The 25591-nt window shown below is 42.0% G+C and overlaps 1 protein-coding gene across 1 annotated transcript; it reads right to left on the reverse strand.

The window, feature by feature from the left end:
* Window positions 1-4058: 4058 nt before the first annotated feature.
* LOC136477315 (importin beta-like SAD2) lies at window positions 4059-22798 on the reverse strand. The gene is made up of 22 exons (XM_066475445.1): window positions 22472-22798; window positions 17562-17697; window positions 17389-17476; window positions 16778-16930; window positions 15143-15305; window positions 14853-15037; window positions 14593-14766; window positions 13122-13267; window positions 12866-12989; window positions 12144-12324; window positions 11233-11392; window positions 11118-11159; window positions 10117-10235; window positions 9821-10019; window positions 9183-9314; window positions 8164-8267; window positions 7895-8074; window positions 5840-5979; window positions 5616-5755; window positions 5186-5343; window positions 4890-5013; window positions 4059-4797 (listed from the first exon to the last, which is right to left on the reverse strand). Exons 1-22 carry the CDS (start codon window positions 22559-22561, stop codon window positions 4646-4648), a joined length of 3090 nt encoding a protein of 1029 aa, XP_066331542.1. The 5' UTR covers window positions 22562-22798; the 3' UTR covers window positions 4059-4645.
* Window positions 22799-25591: the final 2793 nt, after the last annotated feature.

Here is a 25591-nt window from a genome sequence, read left to right on the forward strand (position 1 = left end):
CGACCACACGACTGCTCGATCATTTGACAACTTCATCTTCTTCCCGGCGTTCGTGACGGTGGCAGGAGATCGACACTGCAATCTCTCTGCATTGCATCGAGCGGGACGACTACTCCAACGGGCGTTATGTCGACTAGCGCAACCGGCTTTGGTGCCGCTGAGTATGTTTTAATTCATCCCCTATCGTCAATGATTAAAATCATGATTATTAGTATCATCTACATATTCTTGTCACTTAGATCACACGTGCACATATATGAGACCACAAACCTGTTCTTAATCTTTTTTTGGATTAAATTAATACTGAAATTGCCTAAATTTCTAACCAGATATATTCCTTAGCGAACATGTTCAATCTTCACTCGCCGCCTTATCCTCCGTTGTCCACTGTATCATCTGGTGAAGTATCCAACTGTCGATCTTGACCATTGCTACGGTACTGAGATATACTGGATAATCCGCTGGAATGCTCCTGTGCACAGTATCATCCAATGATACTGATCTTCAAGGTCTTCAACTGTGCAAACACTATGATGTTCACTAGATGATCCGAGGGGTGATTCTTCTCTTCACCGTATCATGGGGTGAGCTCTGTCTTCTCAGGTCAGATTACTGAACTCCATTGTATGATCTGTGGGCCTGATCAACTGATCTAGTGAATACAAAGGAATCTTCAAGAAATCTTCCCAGTTTCAATTCGGATCTTGATCAAACTTTAGCCTTGCATCCCTATGACCTAATATAACATTTCTAACACATCTTTGCCACACATGTTAGTCCTAAAACTTGTGTTGTCATCTCAATTATCAAAACTAAAAGATATAATCATGGGCACATAATCCTTACACCAATGTGCTAGTTGGTGGGCAGGACGTCATGTGCATTGATGCGCTGTGGCGAAAGATGGTGACTGTGTCCGTGTTGCTCAGCCTCACCTCCATCTTAGGTACCACAGTGGCACTAGGCGAGGTCACGGAGGGGCAGCGCAACACTCTGCCTTTGACAGAGAGGAGAGAAATTGGTAGACAAGGTTGGTGGGAGAGCATTGTGAACAATTCGTATTATGCGGCTCTTATTAGTCAAAATTAGCTAAGTTTGGCAAACTAGTAGGTTAATAACTAGTTAGAGGCTAGGCTAAAAGTTTATCCACATTAGTTCTCGTCTTAGATGAAGTAAGAATAATCTATAACTGTTAGTCCCTCCGGTCTACACTACGGGAATCAAGAGATTTGCCGAGTGTCCATGGCACTCGGCAAAGCCTACAAAACACTCGGCAAAGGGTTTGCCGAGTGTCACACTCGGTAAACGACACTCGGTGAATTTTTATCGGCAAACAGACTTTGCCAAGTGTTTTTTGTCGGACACTCGGCAAAGACTTTGCCGAGTGCCCAAAATATACTCGGCAAACATTTTTTCAAAAAATAAAAAAAAAAGCCACCACAAAAAAAGCCACCCGAATCCGGCGGCCACGAGCCACCACCACGCCACCGCCGCCCACCACCACCACGCCACCACCCGCCACGCCGGGGAAGAGAGGGAGAGGAGGGCGCGGCCGCCGGATCAGGGGAAGAGAGGGAGAGGAGGGGGCGGCCGGGCCGGATCTGCCGCTGGGGAAGAAAGAGGAGGGGGAGGGGCGCCGATGGTGGGAAGAGAGGGAGAGGAGGGGGCGGTCGAGGCCGGATCTGCCGCCGGGGAAGAGAGGAGGGGGCGGCCGCGCCGGATCCGCCGTCGGGGGAGAGAGAAGAGGGAGAGGAGGGGGAGGGCGCCAGCGGTGGGAAGAGAGGGCGAGGAGGGGGCGGCCGCGCCGGGGCCGGATCCGGGGAAGAGAGAGGAGGGAGAGGAGGGGGAGGGGAGCCGATGGTGGGAAGAGAAGGAGAGGAGGGGGCGGCCACGCCAGGGCCGGATCTGGCCTCCCCGTGCGCCACCGTCACCGAATCCGCCCGCGCACGGGGCTGGATCTGGTGAAGGCGGTGGAGGAGGGAGGGAGGTGCGCCGGCGAGGGAGGAGGGGAGAGCAAACCGCGCCGACGAGGGAGGAGAGGAGGGCGGGCCGCGCAGGTGAGGGAGGAGGGGAGGGTAGGCCGCGTCGGCGCCGGAGAGGGAGGAGGGGAGGGCGGGGCCACGCCGGGGCCGAGAGGGAGGAGGGGGCGACACGAGGGAGGTGCGCGGGGAGGGGGCGGCGTGAGGGAGGTGCGCAGGGAGGGGCCTGAGAAGAGGAGGGGGCGTGCGGACGGCGCGGGGAGAAGGGGAGCCCGCGGCACTAGGGTTAAAAAATGTTTTTTTTTCGATTGCCGAGTGTCCCAAATCTGGGCACTCGGCAAAGATTTTTTTTTTCATTTTTTTTCTTCTCTTTCTTTCCCAGAAAAAAATATTTTTTTATTTTGCCGAGTGTCCTAGATCTCTGGCACTCGACAAAGATTTTTTTTCATTTTTTTCTTCTCTTTCTTTCCAGAAAAAAATATTGTTTCACTTTGCTGAGTGTCATAGATCTGGGCACTCGGCAAAGTTTTTTTTATTTTTTTTTCTTCTCTTTCTTTCCTAGAAAAAATATTTTTCCCTTTGCCGAGTGTAAAAAAACACTCGGTAAACCCATCTTTGCCGAGTGTTTTTTTTTGACACTCGGCAAATCACCTCTTTACCGAGTATTTTTTTTCCCGAGGGTTTTTATGGCAGCACTCGGCAAACACAAAAATACTCGGCAAATTTGACGTTTCCAGTAGTGCTAGTTTATAATGCATAGTCGAGTCTTCTAAATTCTACCTTCATTCATGTACTCCATATTATATTGCCTATGATTATTGAATAGTATATTTGGTTACAGATCTAATAGTATCCATTTTGTATTATAATAGTTAAAATTATTGATTAAAGATTATAAAATTTGACTTTTAATGTACGTGAAATGTTTTATAAATTGGAGCATCCACAATAGAAACGGATACGAATACGAATACGAATACAGATACGCATACTACAAGTTTTAACAGATACAAATTCGGATAATTATGATATTGAGACATCCATTTCCATCCCGTGCTATGTATGCGGAGCTGCGTCACCTCGACCTGTCAGGCGGTCACGTCTCGCTCCCATCGTTAGGTCTCGCGCGATCTGACGCTCTCTTTTCCCCCAAGCGGCGCCACCAGCACACATGGCGCGGCACTAGTCCGGTCCACTCGAACTCTACTTGACAAAAGCTGAGCAGTGGAGGTGCGTTACACACACTGACCGGTAGGAGTACACCACTAGGCACTAGGTGAAAGCCATCAGTTAGCTACGGGCGTATCCCATGGCGACACGAGCGCATGCAGCTGTTGGAATAGCTGCGCCGTAAGACATCCGCCAGCACCTCACGCGACCGGGTGCACACACTGTTGTATTGTACACGACGAGACGGCGACGGGGGCCGATCTATGTATTGGCAGCTTCTACTTTTCCTTTATTTATAGGCCGGCCCCTGTCTGGCTAGAGGTCTACAGCCTGCAACGTCTGCCTCAACTTTCTTCACATTTCCTTGTTTCTCGGCACATGTGCAGTTGAAAGAAAGCACCACTTTGTTCATATTTCCCTCCTTTCGTTTCTTGACACATAGCATCTGAAAGAAAGCACCGCTCCGTAAGGGCACGTTCGGTTCCCATGGAATGGTGGCATGAAATGATTCCTGGCCGTCTTCCTTCTCTTTGATGAGCTGAGCTGGATTGATTCCTGGTTGAAATCCTGCTAACCGAACACGCCTTAAGGGGCAAATCCTTCCCTGGAATGATTCCAACCTGTATTGCTTGTCAAATTTATAAAAGATTTGAGCAGCTGGAACAATTCCTGGTGCATTCCTGAACAACCGAACACGGTTCAGAGAAGGGGTCGCTCATGATACAGTAGCATGCAAAGTGAAGTTTTGTAGCACCAAACATATCCCAGCTTCCGGATGGTTACCTCTGTCTTTATCGGTGTTTGATTGCATTAAGTATTTGGTTGCATGTATCAAGGCCTCATCAGACTTGTCAATGAACGTCCATGCACTTGTGCAATGTGCAAGATGGGAGCAATACAACATTATAATGTCACAACACAAATGGACAACGATAGCGAATAAGGTAACTCTGCAGAACAGTGCCGACCTTTCTTGCTCTTACCAAACAAAGAACAAAACCCAATTACAATGTCCTGTTGACAAAAAAAAAAAAAAACATTTACCGCAGCCCGTCCATGAAGCCACAACGTCATGTCTAGACGACCAAAACCATATACAATCTACGCCGAACCAGTACTAAACTTTGACAACTCGGAGAATGCAACCCCACCACCTGAGGTGGGATTCTCCAACAAATGCTCTTACAAGCCCCCCAAAAAATCTGATGGCCCTAACAGCAAGACGAGCAACAATCCTCGATAGAAACTTTCTTGCACAACCAAGGCGGCAACAACAGGCCACCAGGAACATGGCCGAGGTGACAGATTATCCAAGATGCTTTCTCACAAGGATAGAATTTTGCGAGCCTAAAATTGTCCTACCCTTAAAGGTTGGCTAAGGCTGCAAAACTCTTTTACCAGCGACCTGCAAATCACAGGAAATTGACCAACCACCACCAATGCTATACCGGCAAAATGGCAAAACAATCAAAGGCAACCAGAAATCATTTATGAAGTCACTGTGCATTTGCCTTCTCAGATTTCTCCCTCTCAATTTCAGTTTTTCTTTCCTTGGCATGTTGTGCTATGCCACTAGCAAGCGCTTGGTAACTGAAATCCAAGGTCTGCATAAGGTTCTGGAACCTGGCAGGATCAGATGCCTGCAAACCTGTGATCAACAGCCAGCCAACTCATGAGGAACTCAGCCAGATTTTTTTTTCAAGTGAGAACAAACATCTATTAGCAAAGAACACAGTTTACCTTGGACAGTTTCTACAAAGAAAATGAACGGGTCCACCTCATCTATTGGTGAGTGTAGCTCCTCATCGTCGCTGAAATCATCATCTGAGTCATCATCCTCATCGGCTGGTTGGAAGCCTCTAGCCTGGATCATTATAAAAATGAACGATCAAATTATCGAGCACAAGGGTCAGAAAAAATGCAGCCTCAAGAAAGAATTATATTTTTTTTCAGAAGTAACTAATGTTATCGAATAGCAAATAAGTGGTATTGTGTTACTATAATAGCTCAGGCTAGGCTAGGATTGAAAAACAGACCTCTGCAGCTAATTTCTGCAGCTGAAGACTGCTTACTTCATCCCCGTCTTCATCATCAAGACCCATCTCCTTATCGGAGTCAACTTCGTCATCGTCTTCTTCATCAGCATCAAAACCATCCATATCATCAGCACCCTCTTCATTTTGCTTCTTAGCTTCTGTGTATTCACCAGGGGGGAAAACACAAGCACAACTAAAAAATTAGATACTGAAGGTAAAGATCACAGAGACACAATGCGGAGAAACACGTCCATTGACAAATAACAATAAGCATAATCTAATCAAACTGGAAACAACATATAATACGCAAGCGCAAGTTCATCGACATAATCTAATAATGTGTAATGTGCATGGGTGGGTGGATTGGGGCGGGGGGCTCAGCTGAAAAGTTTAAAAAATTAAGTGCAGTACACACACACACACACTGCACCTGCAACTTGGTCCTTGTAAGCAACAAGCAGCTCAAGTGTTGCTTTGAAGATCCGATCTAAAGCTTCTGCTGGAATCTTATCAGCTGGAAGCGCAATAAGAGAGGTCAGGCCCAAGCAGCAAACTTTCTTATCATGCTCTCTGCAAACAAAGCAATATACAACAATCCTGGTTCATCATTGGTAAACATGAAGAAACATAACCATGCAAAACAAACAATTGTACCTCTTGAAATTAACCCGTGCTCCACTCTTTTTAACTTGTTGTAGCATAGCAAACCAATGGTTAAAAATGTCAGCTGCAACCCCAAGCTTATTTAAAGTTTCAAGGGTCAGCGCAGGATTGTAGTAGAGCGCATTAGCGATCTGCAAGTACCACAGGAGTTCTTAGGCACAAGCAACATAGCAGAGATAAACTTGAATCAGTACACAGTGATTTTGTCCTTGTATTGCTAGTTTTAGCCCCCATTCAGTCTCCGTTTTTGCCACTGAGCAAGACCCTGATCCATCCAGGCAGTCACAAAAAGGGAAAGTGGTTTCCATCAAGTGATGAAACAGGAGCAAACCCATATATCTGACCTCAATGATATTTTTGCTGAAACATCTTTGGAGTGTAATTATCCAGTACCAAACCATATCGTCACATTGACAATAATGAGATGTGAGCGCAAGCTCGTGGTGTTCTGGGTTCAATCCTGCCTCGCTTCAACCTTTTTAAATTCTTTTCAGTTATCATAAAAGTAAAATGGAAAGGCCAAGATATTTCAAAAATCAAATGCGGTGTGCGAGAACCAGATCCAAGAACACCACGATCCTTCATAGGTCAAGGATCTTACCACTCAGACACCAAGTTAGCTGTGCAACATAATAGCTTATGCGCCACATTTATCTATAGTTAAACATTAGACATCCAACGTAACTAAACAAATAAGGACAGAAATCAAATACCTAAGTACAAGCATAGACCTTTTCCATACCAAATTTTAAATCCTTGGGAAGTACTATGGGAAAACAGTACCACTATATTCAGTATCGCTTAAAGTATTCAATTAACCCTATTTGTTCCTGCACTATACATGCCAACATCAGGGTACAGATAGGTGATACTCATACATGACTAGATTCCACAAGTTGAATCTGGCAGTAGGTGAATCTACTAATAATTAAACTTGATCAGAAAAATTTGGAAACCATGAGATGTAAGAAGACAGCAACATAGTAGCCTCCCACATTATTTGCCATCTATCTACAGTGAAGTTGGTAAAGCATTCCATACCCAGGCTCAAGCCCTCATGCTCGCAAGTCGTGAGTATCCCTATGGCCATGTTTGGTTAATCCCCTCCACAATCCAAACAAGCCCTAAAGGGTTCGGTACTGCCCTCTATTAAGATGAAGCAAAAAGGCTGTGGTCAAGTTCCTTTTTCCTACCATGGCATTGTTAGATAATGGAATACTATTAATAAGAATTGATATTTCATTCAGTATGCCATCCAAGCATTTTTTTAGATGCAGACAGCTTGGCAAAACTAGGGGTACCCCCCATCCAGCAGCATGAATCTATCCAATACTTGCTAGTTTCTTGTGTGTTCACAAGATAAGTATGGTTTGCCATGTTTCAGAAGGTCAGGCTAACGGCTCCTTAGCCTGGAATAAGGATTCTCTCTAGCCTTTCCATGTCATCCTTCTCTTATCAGTTTGTGGAACTCAGGTAGTAGAGCCTGTTTGGTTTACGCCCTGGGAAAGCTGCCTGGCCCAGGCAGCAATCCCAGGCGTCCAAATCAGTGCCTGCGGTCAGATCCTTTTTCAGGGCTGCAGCCAAAGATGTGTGGGTGCACGAATCTTACAGCTATCTTGCACGTTCACAGGGGAGGAGGGGGGGGGAGGGGGGGAGGGGGGGGGGGGGGGGGGGGGGGGGGGGGGGGGGGGGGAGAGAGATAATCCAGTATCAATTGGTGTTCAGTAGTTCAGTGTGTCCAGTAAACAGCTAGTAGGCTATATGTAAATATCCTTCTGTATGAATTAATATTGAATTTCACTAGATAAATCCCATCCCCTTACTAGCCACACTACTCAATGAGGACCAATAGTGGATAAAACTAGCAAAAACTCTCCAAAAGATTAGTACTTCATCAGAAAAAACACATATGGCATGCTGATGTTGCATCTTACAACTCAAACATGAAGACATTCCACATGGTTTTTGTGCTCAATAAAACCGATCGGTGCTGAGATAGGAAATAAAATAGTAAAATAAAATAGGAGTGTTCATGTAGCATCTTACCACTTGTACAAGGAGGCATTTCAAGTATGGTTTCTTTGCTCGACGTAACCGCTCAATTGTAATCCTGAGGTAGTGCTCAACCCACTGATCCACGGTGCCTTTGCAATTTTGAAAAACCACTTCAATGAGCTTGGGAGCAGGTTCAATATCAGAATCTTCCATGTTTTCGTCCATCATAATCTACAAGCATTGGTGCTTCTCAGCAAAAGTAGTAGCACTAGTATTGTCCAGAACATCAAAGTTAATGGATCACTCTAAGAAAAACTTACAGATTGTAGTGCATTCCACAGGCTTTGCTGGTAATCTGGATCTTTGCATGCAAGAAAGTGATCAGTTCCCCGGGAAATGTAGTTGTCCAATGGAACAAGAATATCTGTAGTAAGGTAACAAAAAATAGCTAACATCAAACCGTGAAAAGTCGACTAACATGAAGAGTACTTCTATTTTAAGTCTGCACTCACAGAAAACAAATGCAGAAAGTAGACTACTTCTCACAATGGGAAACATGTTCACATAGAATTAGTCACTTTGTTCATCAGATAATCAGACCTCATGCTTATTTAAAAAAATCTTTTCAAGAAATAAATTTTAAAAAAATACCAAACATACAATACAACACACCAAACCAAATTAAAATGTACATGGGATGAAAACCAAAACTGAATGAACACAAAAAAAAAAAGTAAAAAGAGCACAACATAGTGCCAGGCCACAGAAGACTTAGTTTTAGACAATAGCTTGTAGCTACAGTGTTAAAGATTAGCTTAGTGACACCAAGAGAACCTATGTTCTGTGCAAATCTTAATAGGATAGACTTTACTACTTTCATCTGCTAACAGCAGTAACTCATGAATGAGCAAATGCAAGCTGTATTCCATGTAACTAAAACTATATCATGACGTTCATGTATAACATTACAAAAATGCCCAAAAGACAAAGCGTGCAACTACCCGATAACCATTTAATATACATCTGGGAGTGTTTAAAAAACATCAAGGAGAAGACTAGTCTATACCAGTCCTACACTAATAGGATAGCAGCCCATCTGGTTCAATACAAATGGACCAAATGAACTGTACCGCTGTATCGATGTGCTAAGCATATGGAAAGCCTGGAATATTTCTCAAAATATGACAAAGTATAAGGAATGGCACACAACTATAGTTGACACAACAATGATGCAAAAGCACACAGCATGCAGCATGCGCATACAAATTATTATGACAAAAACCTTTTAGTGGGACAATAAAACAAAATACATAGTGCCACATCATAAAGTTAGACGTACTCTCAAAAAAATCTATAGCCCAGTCATTAAGCGCTTCCATCATCAGTGGCCACAAGCTCCACATGTCCAGTGAAATTGTAGGCGAGAAAAATGTCATATAGGAAACAATTTCAAGAACTTCTTCATAAACATCTGTGAGAGAATTGGAGAGATTAAGTGCATGAACAAAATAGCAATACATAATCACTAGAGCAAAATGGCAGTTCTATATCACATAACTTTATGAAACTGTTCGTTATCCTGTCTACCTCCAATTATTTCTGCTTAACCATAGTAGGAACTTGAAACTTAGTGAAGCTTCTAAAAGCTCAAAGAAATTCTGAAACATCTGTACAAGTTTCAATCACATCCTAAAACATAGCTACTTGTGTGCTCAACTATTGTGTAGCGAGACATACCACATAACATTAAAAAAAAAATCAGCCACTCAACTATTTGCAATAACATTGTTTAAGCAGAAATAACATTGTAGGTATTAAAATGCAATAACATTTTTTGCATCAAACCAAAGATAATTCTATTTGTATCAGAAAGTCTGACCTGCAAACATTTCGCACACATGTTTGGTGTTTGCTAGGATAAGGATGGCTAAAAAGTAATAATATTTTTAAAAAAACTATCCTTGAACAGTTTAATACCTTGGCCATCAGATGTCAACATCCTGCGCATTATAGGTAACAATGTAGGTTCTATTTGCATAAAAAGATGTGGGAGGCTGCTAATGGACTCAAGGATTGTGCTGATTGCTCGTAAGCAACCAACAGCTGCCAAAGCACCAGAATCATCAGCTTCATCATCAGTTTCTGAACTAGCCATACATCTCCAGAAGGCAGCAGCCTATCATTTTAAAGTAGCATGTTTTATAAGATAGAAAACATTTACAGAAGAATTTATAGTATAACATTTATGGAAAAGGACCTTGGAAAGAACATACCAAATTCTGGCACAAACCTAGCGCATAAGGTGCCATCTCTTCACCAAATTTGTCAACAATAGTTTCTAAGGTGAACACAAGATCCTCATTCTCAACTTCATTCATCAGCTTAAAAAATTCTGTTTAACAGACATGATAGCCAGAAGATTAATTTATAATCAAATTACTAGACTAAACAGAACTAAAACTGAGTATATGAGATGTGACTTCGGCACTACTACTCGGGAGGAGGAAGATATTAGTTTGGAAGGTCAAGTAGTGCCTAGGAAGGATACCTTTCGATATTTAGGATCAATGCTACAGAGAGACGGGGATATTGATGAAGATGTTAGCCATAGAATAAAAGCAAGGTGGATGAAGTGGCGCCAAGCATCTGGTGTCCTATGTGACAAAAGGGTACCACAGAAGCTAAAAGGTAAGTTTTATAGGACGGCGATTAGACCTGCTATGTTGTATGGTGCAGAATGTTGGCCTACGAAAAGACGACATGTTCAACAGATAAGTGTCGCGGAAATGCGTATGTTGCGTTGGATTTGCGGTCATACAAGAAGGGATCGCGTTCGGAACGATGATATACGTGATAGATTAAGGTAGCACCAATTGAAGAAAAGCTTGTCCAACACCGGTTGAGATGGTTTGGACATGTCCAACAGAGACCTCCAGAGGCACCGGTGCGTAGTGGAATCCTAAGCCAGGATAGTAACGTGAAGAGAGGCAGAGGAAGACCGAAGTTGACTTGGGTAGAGGCAATAAAAGGAGACTTGAAAGGATGGAATATACCCAAAGACTTAGCCTTAGATAGGAGTGCTTGAAAAACAGCTATTCACGTGCCTGGACCTTGATTGCTTCTACTGGGTTTCAACTCTAGCCTACCCCAACTTGTTTGGGACTTAAAGGCTTTGTTGTTGTTGTTGTTGTTGTTGTACTAGACTAAACAGATATGTTAATCCAGAAGATTAATTTATCATCAATTTACTAGACCAAGGTAACAATTTTCATACCATCAAGGAGCTGAGGAAGTATAGGTCGAATCTCATTTAAATCTGCAGAGATAAAATTATAATCATTATCTGAACTGGTGTCCACAATTTAGAACTAGAGATACCAGATAATTACCTTTGCAGGCTTCAACAAAAGAACGAAGTGCAAAGACTGAATCAACCCTCACGGGAAGATCTGGATCGCGCATTCCCGAAACTATACAATGCATAGCCAGACGAAAATTGTTCGGGTCTGAAAAGTTGATATGGGCATACTGCCCAGCAACCCATGCTGCCTATAAGATTCAATATATCACATCATTACTGTAAAATAGAATTAATGAGATAGAAATTAATAACGACAAGACCTAGATCATATTTGAAGGTCCCAGGAAGGAAACACCAACCTAGCACCTACTACTGATATAAAAATACATCAAATGCTTTCATTTCATTAATGTACACCGGGCAATTCTGTTCATTTGATCAATAGTACTCAATGGTTTTTTATTGAATAACGACACTTACAACTAATACGTCCACTGAAAAAGGGAATAATGGTAAGTTTGTGTCAATGAAATATGGGTGTTTTATATTTGGTACTCCCTACAATCATTTTTATGGTATGCATATATTTTACAATTCAAACTTCACAATTTTTTACCCAACAACTAACTAGAATTTTTTTTGTTATACAATTATTGGTACCATGGGACTCACATTTGGAAGAGGTATCCAGTTTTTTTTAAAAAAATTGATTTTATTGTCACGAGCAGCATGCTATATTATAAGATAAATCAAATGTGAAAGTATAGTACCAAATCAAACTGCAATTTGAAATGGAGTAATCAGTATGGAAAATTGTAGATTTAGTGTACTTCATGGTAATCTAACTTAATCTTCTATATCATTATTGACCATTGAAGAGCTATTATATTTTACCAAAATCGTCAAAGAATATGAATAAAGCATTAACAATACTTATTCACAGTAAGTACATAAGCAGTAAAAAATAAGTAGGCAAAACAAATTTCTAGAGCATTCCACCTTTGCTCGCAAGTGTCCAACACGACTGTTGAATTCAGGAAAGACATGCTGGACCAGCATTCTCTCAAGCTCCGATTTATATGGATCGGTTTGCTTCAGTTTATCGCAGAGTGTCCCAATAGCGAGAAGAGCGCCATCTTTTTGGCGATATGGCTTAAGATCAGCAGATGCCTCATCATACCTGTTAAGTATATCATCAATTAGAAACAATGTTGGAAATAGTGGGCTATGAAATTTAGCGTGGCTTGCTCAACCCACTACGGCAGATATAGCGGCCGCTAAGCCATTTAGCGTTTTGGGAAATAAATGCAATTTATAGGCAAGAACAGCTATTATTATTCACATAACACGAGATAAAGTAGGTAGAATAACATAAGTACTGGTCAGCAGCCCAATACATAAGCAAACGCCAACCAGACAATCAAATGCTAGTTGCTTACATTCTTAACTTAACAGGAATCTGTTTAGGGCCTTTAAATAAAGAGCCCACTAGGCGGTTTAGCGCCTCTAAATAAATAGCCCACAAGGCGATTTAGCACAGCTATTGCGTGATATAGCTCTGGTAGCAGCCATCCGGTAGCAGCAATTTCACAGAAAAAAAAGGCGTACAGAGGAGGGGCTCCAACCGCTATAGCAGCGCTACAACGCCGCTATAGCCTACTATTTTCAACATTGACTAGGAAGTCCATGGAAGTTAATGGTTACAAGTTCATAGGCCATACCTCCTAAATATATCCACAATGAAATGGATGAACTTTTGGAGATTGTTTTTCCCTCGCTTTCTAACCAATTCACTCACGAAGTCCATTGCAGCTGTTCGGGGACTGTACAAATCTTCGATAATATCTGTAAATATGAAATACACCAATGGGTAATCTGGTTACACTGCTGAACTGAGACAAAAACAAGGACCACATGATTCTTATCAGTAATAACACATTCTAATTGAGATAGATATACAGAGATCAGTAAATTCACCATAGCCCTTGCGAACATATTCATGAGGATCTTCATCCCATAACTTTTGGTCATTGTCATTGAAGCACATAAGAGGAAAAATTATCTCAAAAAGAAGTATATCAATCTGAGGCTGCATCATCTGATACATACTGTTCTTTGTAACACTGCAAGATGCAAACAAAAAAAATACTGATAAGCATTTCTACAATAGCCAAGTTGGATGACTCGTAAACAAGGGATATCATAACTTGAGTTTGGCAAAAAAAAAACAAATTGTTGATTAGCATATTTTAAGTGTGCACCAGAATTTTTCAAAATATTTACCAAGTCTTTTATAGCTTTTGGATTTGGATAGTATCCCATACAGTAAGCTTTGAAGACAAGACCATGCACGATTAGTTGGGTGAAACAAAACATTCTCTAGTCAAAAGCTACATGTTATGTCCAAACACCATCCAAGTCAACTATTATCATGATGTGCCCTACTTCAGTAAGGACAAAAAAAATACAAACTAAACAAATACAGTAATGGAACATATGTTCCTGGGATTTACTACCAGAAGAGCCAAGATCAACCAGCAGCCATGCATATTGCACACAAAGGCACAGCAGGTGTAGCCAATACCAAAACAGCTCAAACCTAGTCAACTTATGGGCTTATGGCTCTGGTAGTTGTAGGGCTTTATAAGATTTTATAATTATGTAGTTGTTAGCATTTGCTACTCAGATAACCAGATAGACTATGTTTGGCAAGCCAACCTAATATGGACTGACACCATTCTATGAGTTCAAGCAATAACAAAGCACTTTTCCTCCTTCATTTTCGCTCATTGTGCCACAAGCACCTTTCATCCTTGGCCACAGTGGCACCTGGATACGTCCTTGGCGACATTGGCGCCTGGATAACAAGGTCCAGAAGCAACACAAAGAAAGTCTGTCGCAGCACCTATGCCACACAATATTTGAGATTGGCTGAAATCATTAGCTAACAACAACAACAAAGCCTTTAAGTCCCAAACAAGTTGGGTAGGCTAGAGTTGAAACCCAGCAGAAGCAATCAAGGTTCACGCACGTGAATAGCTGTTTTCCAAGCACTCCTATCTAAGGCTAAGTCTTTGGGTATATTCCATCCTTTCAAGTCTCATTTTATTGCCTCTACCCAAGTCAACTTCGGTCTTCCTCTGCCTCTCTTCACATCTGGCTTAGGATTCCACTACGCACTGGTGCCTCTGGAGGTCTCCGTTGGACATGTCCAAACCATCTCAACCGGTGTTGGACAAGCTTTTCTTCAATTGGTGCTACCCGTAATCTATCACGTATATCATCGTTCCGAACTCGATCCCTTCTTGTATGACCGCAAATCCAACGCAAAATTTAGTTTGATACAAGACAAAGAAAATAAAGGATGATGCAGATGATGTGAGATGCTAGCATCACAAAAGACCACTTTACAAGCACAAAATGCCTTATCATTACTATCAAGACACACCTGTTAGTCAGATACTGAAGAACAAGATTGACGACCCTATCCGGCAAGTAGTCACCACTACGAATTGCATTCAGCAGCTGCATGTGGCATGCCAATATTTTCCCTGCATAAGTCTTCTGAAACATTTGAGCAAAAGCTTTACTCTCTGGCTTCTGAAGCTTCAGATCACCAAATCTGTACACAATTAATAAAAGGTCAACACACAGAGTGACTACTGATTACCCAAGATAAAGTTTGTTACATGCCAATCCAAGACTGACCTGGTGTAGAGACGGTTCAGGATATGGATAGTCCATTTCTTAACTTTCCACCAGGCCCAAGATTTCCTAATCTCAGGATCTATCGGTTGGCCTTCCACAGGAACTGGCCTTTCCAACAAGTTTATAAACAGAACCATCCATGCATTGAAGACATTTGGATCAAATAGTTGCTTCGGAATCTCCAACTGGAGAAGCAAAGAACAAATGAGGAAAACAATTAGAGATGTCTGGAAAAATTATGCAAAACAATAACCATAATAATAAGTTTGATTATAGAGTACAGAACATACATAAATTGAAGACCAAAATATTTTACATATCAACTTGATTAAATCAGCAACTTCAATCGGCGGATTGACAATCTGAACCAATTTGCTAAAAATGCTTAGTAGACGAGGAAATGTCTCCTCTACAATGCGATATAATGGTATCCTCTCATCCTCAGACTTGAACCTTCAAAATAAAAAGGAGACAAGAGAGAATGTTACAACCAATATAGCATACAAATAAAAGAAGTGGTGATTTCATCCTGGATGGCAAGACAACACAGAACGCTAGTAGGAAGCCTGGATTTGGGTCACCAGTTGCTTGCTGTTACTCTATTACTCTTACAGAAAGGTAAAGGGCTCTGTTTCGAAGGGCAGTGCTAAGATGCCTAGGCACTGACTGGAGTAGCAACACCTCACCTAGCACCTAGGCATTTTGTATAAGCCATTTTCCCGCCTAGAGTGGTTTCTGCCTTTCTGGCTTGATCTATGTATGAAAGTACGACAAATTGGACAATAGTAAGATTAACTCTAATCTTGGAACTCATGGTTGCATAACAATGACAAAATCTCAGATTTAATACGATAAACTTCCTCTATTTGAAATAGTTACTCCCTTCGTTCCAAATTATAAGACGTTTTGGCTTTTCTAGATACATTGCTTTTGATATGCACTTAGATATACACTATGTCTAGATACATAGTAAAAGAAATGTATCTAGAAAAGCTAAAATGTCTTATAATTTGGAACGGAGAGAGTAAGTCTCTCCAACTGGAAAGAAGTATAACCCCCCAGAAATTCCTAGGCAATGTCTAGGGAGTTCCTAGACACTAGTCAGGCCTCAGAGTCTGAGTGCATGGCGACTAGTACCTAGCACTTTTTGAAACATTGGTAGAGTGATATAACTACATTACAGGTCTGCGACCAAATCTCAACTTTGAACCATGGTCTCATCAAGTGGTAAGGCTACAGAATCACTGTAGAAACTTGGTTGCCTTGAACAGGGCAAAACCAGGTCAAAACTAAAGGTTTCTGGTCTGAACAGTTGATATCTAAAGGGTTTGACCCACAAAATATACCCACAATGGTAAAATTCCACAGGAAGCACGCATTCCCAGACCTGAACATGGAACCTATAGACGCAAAAATCAACATTGAATATGCACAACGCTCATCAAGTGCAGATTTGTTTTTTATGGGTTTATGTGGAAAAATCCGCATACATATACAAATAAAACAGGAGTACTCTACTACAGCTTATTGCTATTCTTGAGCTATCAAACATGATTATAACTCTAGAACATAGAGACTCAAATTCATGTGCTCAGATATGAATCTCTTATCATGTTATTACTTTCTATGGTATCAAGACCTCAAGGAGGACCAGTATGGTAACTTGCAATAAAGAAACCCATTTTGAGTCTTGGCCTCTTGGAAGTTAGGAAATGTGCAGTACAAGTTTGAAATTTAAACAGAATAACCATACAAGAAGGCAGATAATGCAAGGCAGGTCAAATCGATGGTTTAGTAAACATTCTGATGAGACTGGAGACAAAACAAAATGCATCAACGAGTAACATAACAATGGGCAAAATAAGAATGAAGTCTAGAAAACAAACAAAAACAGAGCAGAAATAGAAAGCAATACAGATACTTACTCATATTTTCTGGTAAGAACCCTTAGGACATATAAAGCACCAAAAATTTGATTCTGTAAGTCTAAGTTGTGTGAAACCCAATGAAGGAGACTTGGCCACTGTTCAGGATAATCAGAATGAATTATTGTTTTGATACTTTCGCCAAGCTGGGCTCTACAAATAACCAAAAAAATGTTAAAGGAATGCTTTCATAAATGACAACACAGAATCATAACATTTCCACCATGAGATGGCAGACTCTCAACTTCATCAAAAGAGAGATGTTAAGGATGGTATTACAATATTATAGTGTCTAAAAACATTTGAATTGATATTTTTACTAAATAATTAACCCATAAAGCCTAAAGAGAATGGACCGAACAGGTATGAACCAAATGATATGTCAAGATTTTTGTACCTGCTGCTTCACTTGCAATCAAATAGACAAACAAAGAATACTCAAAACGGCAATTCTCCATATCTCATTAAGCACAATCATTATCACATAAGGGAGGAAATGAAATAAAAAGTTGCTGTGCTAATTATGAACCAAGTTGGCACTACACATTTTGTAGCCATTCCACCAGTTAATTAGGGGGAAATTTAGGGTACAACTAAGTATTTATATTTACCTTAACAAAGGGGGCACTTGAACAATAAAACCAAGTATGTTTTCACGAACCATGGCCTTGTCACTTTCTAAAACTTTCGGGGACTCATCTACAGAAACAAAAACAAATAACAAATTAATTCGAGTTAGCAGAGCATAAGCAAATTCAATGGTATACTAATAACCTTTGCATACCTGGATCATTAGGAGACCAGTTCTTCGCAATAAAATTCTTGAAATGAATGCTTGCAACCTGTCGTACAGCCATATCACAACTTCCATCAACAATGATCTGTAACAATCTCACCAAATGCTGTGGTGTGTACTGGAACTGCAGAAATTGGAGAAATATCAACTTAGTTACGTGCTCAAAAGACAAGAAAAAACAGCAAGTAATAGCAAGAACTAGAGATTGAAGCACTCATTGTGACTGTGACGTACTATCCACAATAAACAAGGAACACATACTGACATACCCCTAGAATACAACATACATTGCTCATATCAATTTTATATCCATTTTTCACTAAAATGAATGACACATGATGCAGTAAAAAAAAAGGGTGTACCCAGTGCAGAGAGCTCCCGCTCTGTGCGGGGTCTGGGGAACGGTGTTAGTGGCAAGCCTTACCCTCGCCTGTGCAATGCGAGGAGACCACGACTCGAACCCGGGACATTCCGATCACAGGCGGTAAGACTCTACCGCTTGCACCAGGCCCGCCCTTCACACATGATGCAGTAAAAGTGAAAAAAAGGCAAATTAAGAAGAGAGTTCTCTCTGGCATGAACTCACACACAAAAAAGGGCATTTGATCGTTTATTGGTATCCTAATGCAATAGTCCATGGAAAAACACAGTAGATCGCATTTCCATCTTCAAATGAACTCACAGACCAAAAAAAAAACTTAAATCCTCTCTCATTATACTCAGATTCGTACCACTGGCTGTCCTACTTTTAACTCATTAGTGTTGTACCCCTCCACAATAAATTTAAGCTAACAGTTCCAGCATCCATGTCAGTTTTGGAACAAGAGAGGCAATGAAATCACGAGGGATTATGAAATGGAGATATGTAACATGACAAATGGGAGGTCTTGCACAGGGGCAGGGGCCACTAACCAGCCATATCAGTTCATAATGCAGCAGCTTTGGTTTAGGTATTACAACAGTTTTGTATTTTGTTTCGTTATCCTTGGACCTTTGTGTCTCTATTTGGCTCTGATTCAACAATATAAGGATACCATTGATATCATTCCCTATGTAGTCTAATCTTCAAGTTTCACCTTCAGGAATGCAAACTGTCCCTCCTCAAAGAGTACCATTTACCCTGAAATGATTCAAGTATCATGAGTTCATGACACAGCCAACACCTAGCATTCCACCAATGAGTTAGAACTCCGCTACAAGTCAGCTTTGAGGCTAGACAGGCCATCACAGTGGACATGAGGGCATTATCATGACACGTCAAGTGGTGTTGTACCCACCAAATCGATATTTGTTTGTGCAATTAGGAAATCTACATCCTCCATATTGATCAATGATTGAATGCAGGCGCTATTTGAAGTGAAAACCACAGAAAGGGTACTAGATCAGTAGGCACCGTTGCTCATATCAACAGACAGAAGATCAAGAGGAAAGCTTTCCCTTGATACCTCGCTACAGCTCAGAGCTCCCTACATGGCCAGCATCCACACAGCCTCCCCAGTTGCCCACTGCTATTGCTATCTAACACAAGCTCAGTCAATATTGAAATGAAATCATGTCAACATCATGGCCTCTTGTTGTTGTATAGGATTACAAATTGTACTTCAAACAGCCAGGGATATGTTGTCAAACAAGGGTGTCCAGAAGTTGTCATGTACAGAGGCCCAAACAAGCTAAAACTAATTCACAGCATATGGTAACCGTGATAATTGTGTGCCACCGAATGTTAGTGAAATTCTCAAATTGCCACTAGAAAAGTTATGGTCCCTCCTAAACCATCACCTCATCTTGTTGATTGCCTTGTGCACTGCTGTCATAATGTGAGTTGACGGCAGTACACAGATGGGACAAAAAACTGAATCATCGATTCCTCGTGTGTCACCTACTAACAACTCCATTATGATGGAGGTGGCACGTAAGGGTTAAAGAAGCTGAATTGGAGGAATAGGGGTGGCCTTCACTTTTTAATGCCAAATCAAAACATTTGATCACACACAGAAAATTAACTCTAAGAAGATTGTGTTCATCCTTCTAAATTACCATTCAAAAGCCATTCATATTTCTAAATTACCATGAACTGATCATGGCACTGTAGAAAAGGCATCAACTTTACTTAAAACGCTCATAAAAAAATCAAGGACTGAGCACACAACACTCAGTGCACCATCTTGACCAAAATATGTTACACAAGTATCATGACTGGAAGCTTTTAAGCCAATCCAATCAGCTGCCCAAAAAAAAAGAATATGACTTGTGGTAAATGTACTATTAAATGGAAAATTGGAACAACCACCAAAAGTTAGCACCCTAACCCCAGCTTTAATCCTTCGCAGCTGCCAAACAGAACTTGTAATCACGAAAACAGTAAAACATAATGGGATACTTTGGAACATTAGTATGGATTGCCAAAATGACACCTTGATACGATTGTGATCGACTATGTAGCACATTTGAATATGTTGACCCGCTAACATGTCTGCTCGAACAGTTAATCGAGCCACCAACTTTTTGGCATCGCTCACCCTAGTTATTAGGACCGGACCGGACCGGCGGTTCGACCGCTAAAAGACCGAACCAGAGTCTACACCGGTCCGGTTCACTTAAAAGACCGTCTGTGCAATCGAACCGCTAAAAACCGGTTGAACCGGCCGGTTTTTTACGGAACCGGTGAACCGGCCGGTTCCATACGAACCGGTGAGTTTTTGAGTTTTTCCAAAATTACCCCTCTGTGCACTCAAGACAACCTTATCTAGTTAGGGGCATTATTGGAAATTGGCTCCAAATCTTGCATTGAACCGGCCGGTCCGGAATGGTGCTGTACTGCTGTGCGTGCAGTCTGCTCTGGCTGGTGGCGTGCATCCGCTGTGCACCTGCTGCGATGGTCCCCACAGGGCCCCACCTGTTGTGCACGCGCTCACGCAGGTGGTTCGTTGATTGGACTTTCGGAGTACTGGACCTTCACGTGTCTTTTAAATTTTAAAAATTCAAAACTTTTTTCGATGGTTGATTTTTGGGCTGATAAACCTGGCTGGTGCTGGTTTGTTATGAGAAAGAAATACTGTTGGCTGGCTGATAAGCCCTGGTTGAAACCAACAGGCGAACAGGCTGAATATATCCATTTTGATTATCTGAATGACCTCTTCACAATAGTGCACTCCATTTCAGTATTTGAGATTGTTTTACAATGATGAATATTTAAATTACTATTTAGTTTTTTTACCAATTTATAAATACTCCATATATTATCTTTTCATGCGCATTTTATGTTTCTTTATCATCTAATTTGCATATGTAATCAATTATTCAATTATATGTTATTGATTATTTATTGTATATTATTATATTACACCGGTTCAAAATATTTGTGGGCGGTTCAATTCATCCGGTCCAAAACTATCGAACCAGCGGTTCAACCGGTTCTTAACGGTTGGACCAGTGAACCAGTGAACCGATGACCTTGCCGGTTCAATCTCCGGTCCGATCCTAATAACATGGCTCCGTGTGAGCGACCATGTTATTAGGATCGGACCGAAGATTGAACCGGCAAGGTCATCGGTTCACTGGTTCACTGGTCCAACCGTTAAGAACCGCTGGTTCGATAGTTTTGGACCGGATGAATTGAACCGCCCACAAATATTTTGAACCGGTGTAATATAATAATATACAATAAATAATCAATAACATATAATTGAATAATTGATTACATATGCAAATTAGATGATAAAGAAACATAAAATGCGCATGAAAAGATAATATATGGAGTATTTATAAATTGGTAAAAAAACTAAATAGTAATTTAAATATTCATCATTGTAAAACAATCTCAAATACTGAAATGGAGTGCACTATGGTGAAGAGGTCATTCAGATAATCAAAATGGATATATTCAGCCTGTTCGCCTGTTGGTTTCAACCAGGGCTTATCAGCCAGCCAACAGTATTTCTTTCTCATAACAAACCAGCACCAGCCAGGTTTATCAGCCCAAAAATCAACCATCGAAAAAAGTTTTGAATTTTTAAAATTTAAAAGACACGTGAAGGTCCAGTACTCCGAAAGTCCAATCAACGAACCACCTGCGTGAGCGCGTGCACAACAGGTGGGGCCCTGTGGGGACCATCGCAGCAGGTGCACAGCGGATGCACGCCACCAGCCAGAGCAGACTGCACGCACAGCAGTACAGCACCATTCCGGACCGGCCGGTTCAATGCAAGATTTGGAGCCAATTTCCAATAATGCCCCTAACTAGATAAGGTTGTCTTGAGTGCACAGAGGGGTAATTTTGGAAAAACTCAAAAACTCACCGGTTCGTATGGAACCGGCCGGTTCACCGGTTTCGTAAAAAACCGGCCGGTTCAACCGGTTTTTAGCGGTTCGATTGCACAGACGGTCTTTTAAGTGAACCGGACCGGTGTAGACTCTGGTTCGGTCTTTTAGCGGTCGAACCGCCGGTCCGGTCCGGTCCTAATAACTAGGACACGGAGTAACTGATATTACTGTAGGAGACCCATGACAACTTAATGAACCTAACAACTCAAACCCGCTGCGACAGTACAGGCAGTACCAAATTACCGCAGTTGCAACAGTGAAACTTACACAAGTACCGAGCACGACACCACGAAAACACACACACGAACCCTGTACATCAGAATAATCAGAGCGCAGTGATGCGGACTCCAAAGCCCCCCTAGAAAAAACCGAGCGCTCTAAGTATCGAGCTCCCAGATTCGCGCGCATCGAGGCCCCAGATTCGCAAGCGGATCACCGCGTATTCGGAACCAAACACCCAGTTAACGACTCGCGATCAAACAGTGCCAAGACGCCCTCAAAGGGGATTGGATACAGAGGAGGAGCCGAGGTCCACCATCGGGTGACGAGACTATGGGAGGCGGCGAGGCGCTCACCTGGTTGAGGCTCTCCTCTGCAGCCTTGCGCTCCTCAGGAACGTGGCTGAGCGCGGCGCGCAGCACGACGGCGAGGCTTGGCAGATCCATGTCCACCAGCGCCAGCGGCTGCGGCTGCGGGTTGTGCCGCAAAGAGGCTGGAGGGCGGAGGCGGAGACCAAGGGAGCCAACCAAGCTCGGGGAGCAGGACTCAGGCTCGGGCTCCGCCGCCGCCGCGAGGGGACGGGGGTGGAGAGCACTGAGTAGGCCGCGCGGGCGTGGGGGTGCCGGTCTCTCCTTTTTGGCGTCGCGAGGTCTTCGGGAAGGGGGCGTGCGGGAGAGAGGGGCAGGGGATCAAAACGTATTTAACCCTAGGGTTTGGTCAGGGTGCGGCGCGAGGGGGTGGGTTGGTGACCATGGGATGTTACGCTGACAGATCGGGCCCAGCAGTCAGGGGATCCTCTGTGCCTGACTGACCGGCCGTACTGGCGGCTGCGGCTGCCAGGTGGGGGCCACCTGCAGGGGCGAGCGCAGAACCGCAGACAGCTGGTTACAGCGTCGCCTCTATCATTTCTCTCGTTTTGGAGCGAGCAGTACAATGGTTGGTCCCGTGTTTAGTGTTTGTATATGACGTTGATGATGACGATGATCTAGAACAAACTTTCCTAGGGCCTGGGAATTTTACGGGAATTATGTAAAAATTTCACAAAAATCAGTTCATTTTTATTGAAAAAAACGTAGAAAACGAGAAAAAAAAACTCGCAATCCAAAGGGGCCTTCAATTTGTATTTCTGAACCCAATAATAAAACCATCTGGTACATTATGCTTAGAGTATAAAATGATAATATCCACACGATGACTTAGCATATAATTTTGCAACAAGGATATCTATTCTCAACTTGGCAAGCCAAACATTGAGATAAATAATGATTACTTAATATTGCATATTTCTAAAAATATATTTTTTTAACATACAAAAAATTGGGGCATTCAAAGTAGAGTTAATGTGAGTGTGTGTGCACGCGTGGTGTGCCAGTGTAAGAGCATCCAAAGCCTATAAAAACTACTATATGGACCTTAAGGTGGGGGCCTATAAACGCTAATGTCATCCCAGATGATAAAGTCAAAGCTTTAAGATCAATCTCAATAAAAAAAAACTTTCCATAGCCGTGTGTAGCCCAGCGATAGGGTAGCAAGGCTTCCCATAACAACGACGACGATATCTCTTAAGTGGTTTGATTTGTTTATTGATCGAGACCTAGCCTTTTAAGACTAAAATGGTCTTTAGCCTTTTCTTGCTTAGGACCAACGTCTATATCATGTATGATTAGCCTTATAAGGCTATGACCCCTTCTCCACCACATGTTGATGCCATAAGCATCTACACTTGTACTATGTTTTTTAAATGGTGTTTAGAGCTACGCCACCCTTTGGATGACAAGCGAGTATACATGAACATTTCGCATTGATGGTTGAAGCTAGTTTGGCGTACTAGAGATAGAAGACAGAATACAGATTTGTGAGAGCACAAGATGCTAAATGCACAATTAGTTTTTGAGCATGTCTTGCATAGGGCACCGACAATAAACGATAACCAAAGAAGGATGCACATAAATAAATATAGAAGATACATCTAATTTATTTTTATTTTATGGTTATCTTTGGTGCATGAGCCCCTTTCATTGTTACTATCTTAACACTAAATACCATATATCATTGAAACATCTATTGCATTATGCTTTGTGTATAAAATCATAATATTGACTGGATGACTTAGTAGTTAGTATGATGTTTCATACCATGGGTATCTATTCTCAGTTGTTGTATATTCATAGTCTTAGCTAGCCAAGGCAAATATTTCATTGAGATAAACAAGGATTACTACTGCTAATTCACAAAAATATATCTTATATGACATACAAGATTTTGCGCCATCAAAATAATTTTAGTGTAAGTCCACGTGTGCTTATTGTGGTGTATATGTTAAGGGCATCTGGAGCGTATAAGAACTATATAGATCTTATGGTGGACCTGACATGAGATAGAGCCTTCTTACATTATATTGAGACTAAGATGGAAAGACTAAGCTTTAAGATGGGTCATACTCTATTTTTTTTTAAAAAAATCTTCCCTAGATATGTGTAGCCAACGTTGAGGTAGTGTCAGTGCGGGACCCACGGGATACCCCGCAAGGAAGGGAGAAGATCTAGTCTAATTAGGATTCTTTCCCTGTAATCTTAGTAGCAGTGTTACTCCGTAATCCTATTAGGAATTTTCATTGTAAACCAACTAGGACTCTGACCTCCTGACTATATAAAGGAGGGCAGGGCTCCTTAGATCGGGAGTTCAAGAGAACAATTGTACACAACACAACGCTTCATAATCAATCCAACGCAAAAGCTAACACCGACTGGACATAGGGCTATTACTCGATCTACGATCGAGGGCCTGAACCAGGATAAATCGACTGTCTCTTGCGTTAACCTTCGAGTTCTGCATACGCTGAAACCCGAACATACTGCCCCGGGTACCCCTGTGGTAGGCTATCGGTGGTCAAACATCGACAGCTGGCACGCCAGGTAGAGGATTTCGGCGACTTTGCATCCGAGAGCTTGATGGACCTCGACGACATGATCTTCTTGAAGGGATCAACCTTCATCTTCGGTTCATGGATCTGCAAGGTAGGCGACGATGGCAAGCTCCAAGGCCGCCTCCTTGAAGATTCAGATCATCATCAAGACCATCCTATTTCGACGATAACGACAGATCAGCTTGCCGGAAGATTCGCACAGCTCGTAATGTCCAATCCGACTTAGTTTTCACAAATTCACGCATCCGATTCAAACTCAGGTTCCGCTTCCGAAACGAAGTCTTATCCGAGTTCTTTCGGAAAACTGAGTTCTTTTCTAACAAAGCTCCGGAACATAACATCAACCTATCAAGAATACTACTCGGAGAACACCCAGAATACTTCAAAGAAGTCAGATCCTTTTCCGTTCGGACTCCACAACATGGCAACATCTTATTAGACATGGCACGAAGGACCCACTTATCCCATGCTTAGAATGCCGCTAAAGGGAGCCCAGAAAGGTCTCGTTTTAACCATAACATCTCAAGACTATATCATTCACTGGCCAGAT

The sequence above is a fragment of the Miscanthus floridulus genome, chromosome 8, assembly GCF_019320115.1.
Source record: "Miscanthus floridulus cultivar M001 chromosome 8, ASM1932011v1, whole genome shotgun sequence".
Classification (NCBI taxonomy): Eukaryota; Viridiplantae; Streptophyta; class Magnoliopsida; order Poales; family Poaceae; genus Miscanthus; species Miscanthus floridulus.

Coding starts and splice junctions, on each gene's coding strand:
- LOC136477315 (XM_066475445.1), bottom strand. CDS start 22,561: ATGGATCTGCCAAGCCTCGCCGTCGTGCTGCGCGCCGCGCTCAGCCAC. Junction 17,698..22,471: donor CAGAGGAGAGCCTCAACCAG/GTGAGCGCCTCG, acceptor CAATTTCTGCAG/TTCCAGTACACACCACAGCA. Junction 12,325..12,865: donor ATTGTGGATATATTTAGGAG/GTATGGCCTATG, acceptor TATACTTAACAG/GTATGATGAGGCATCTGCTG.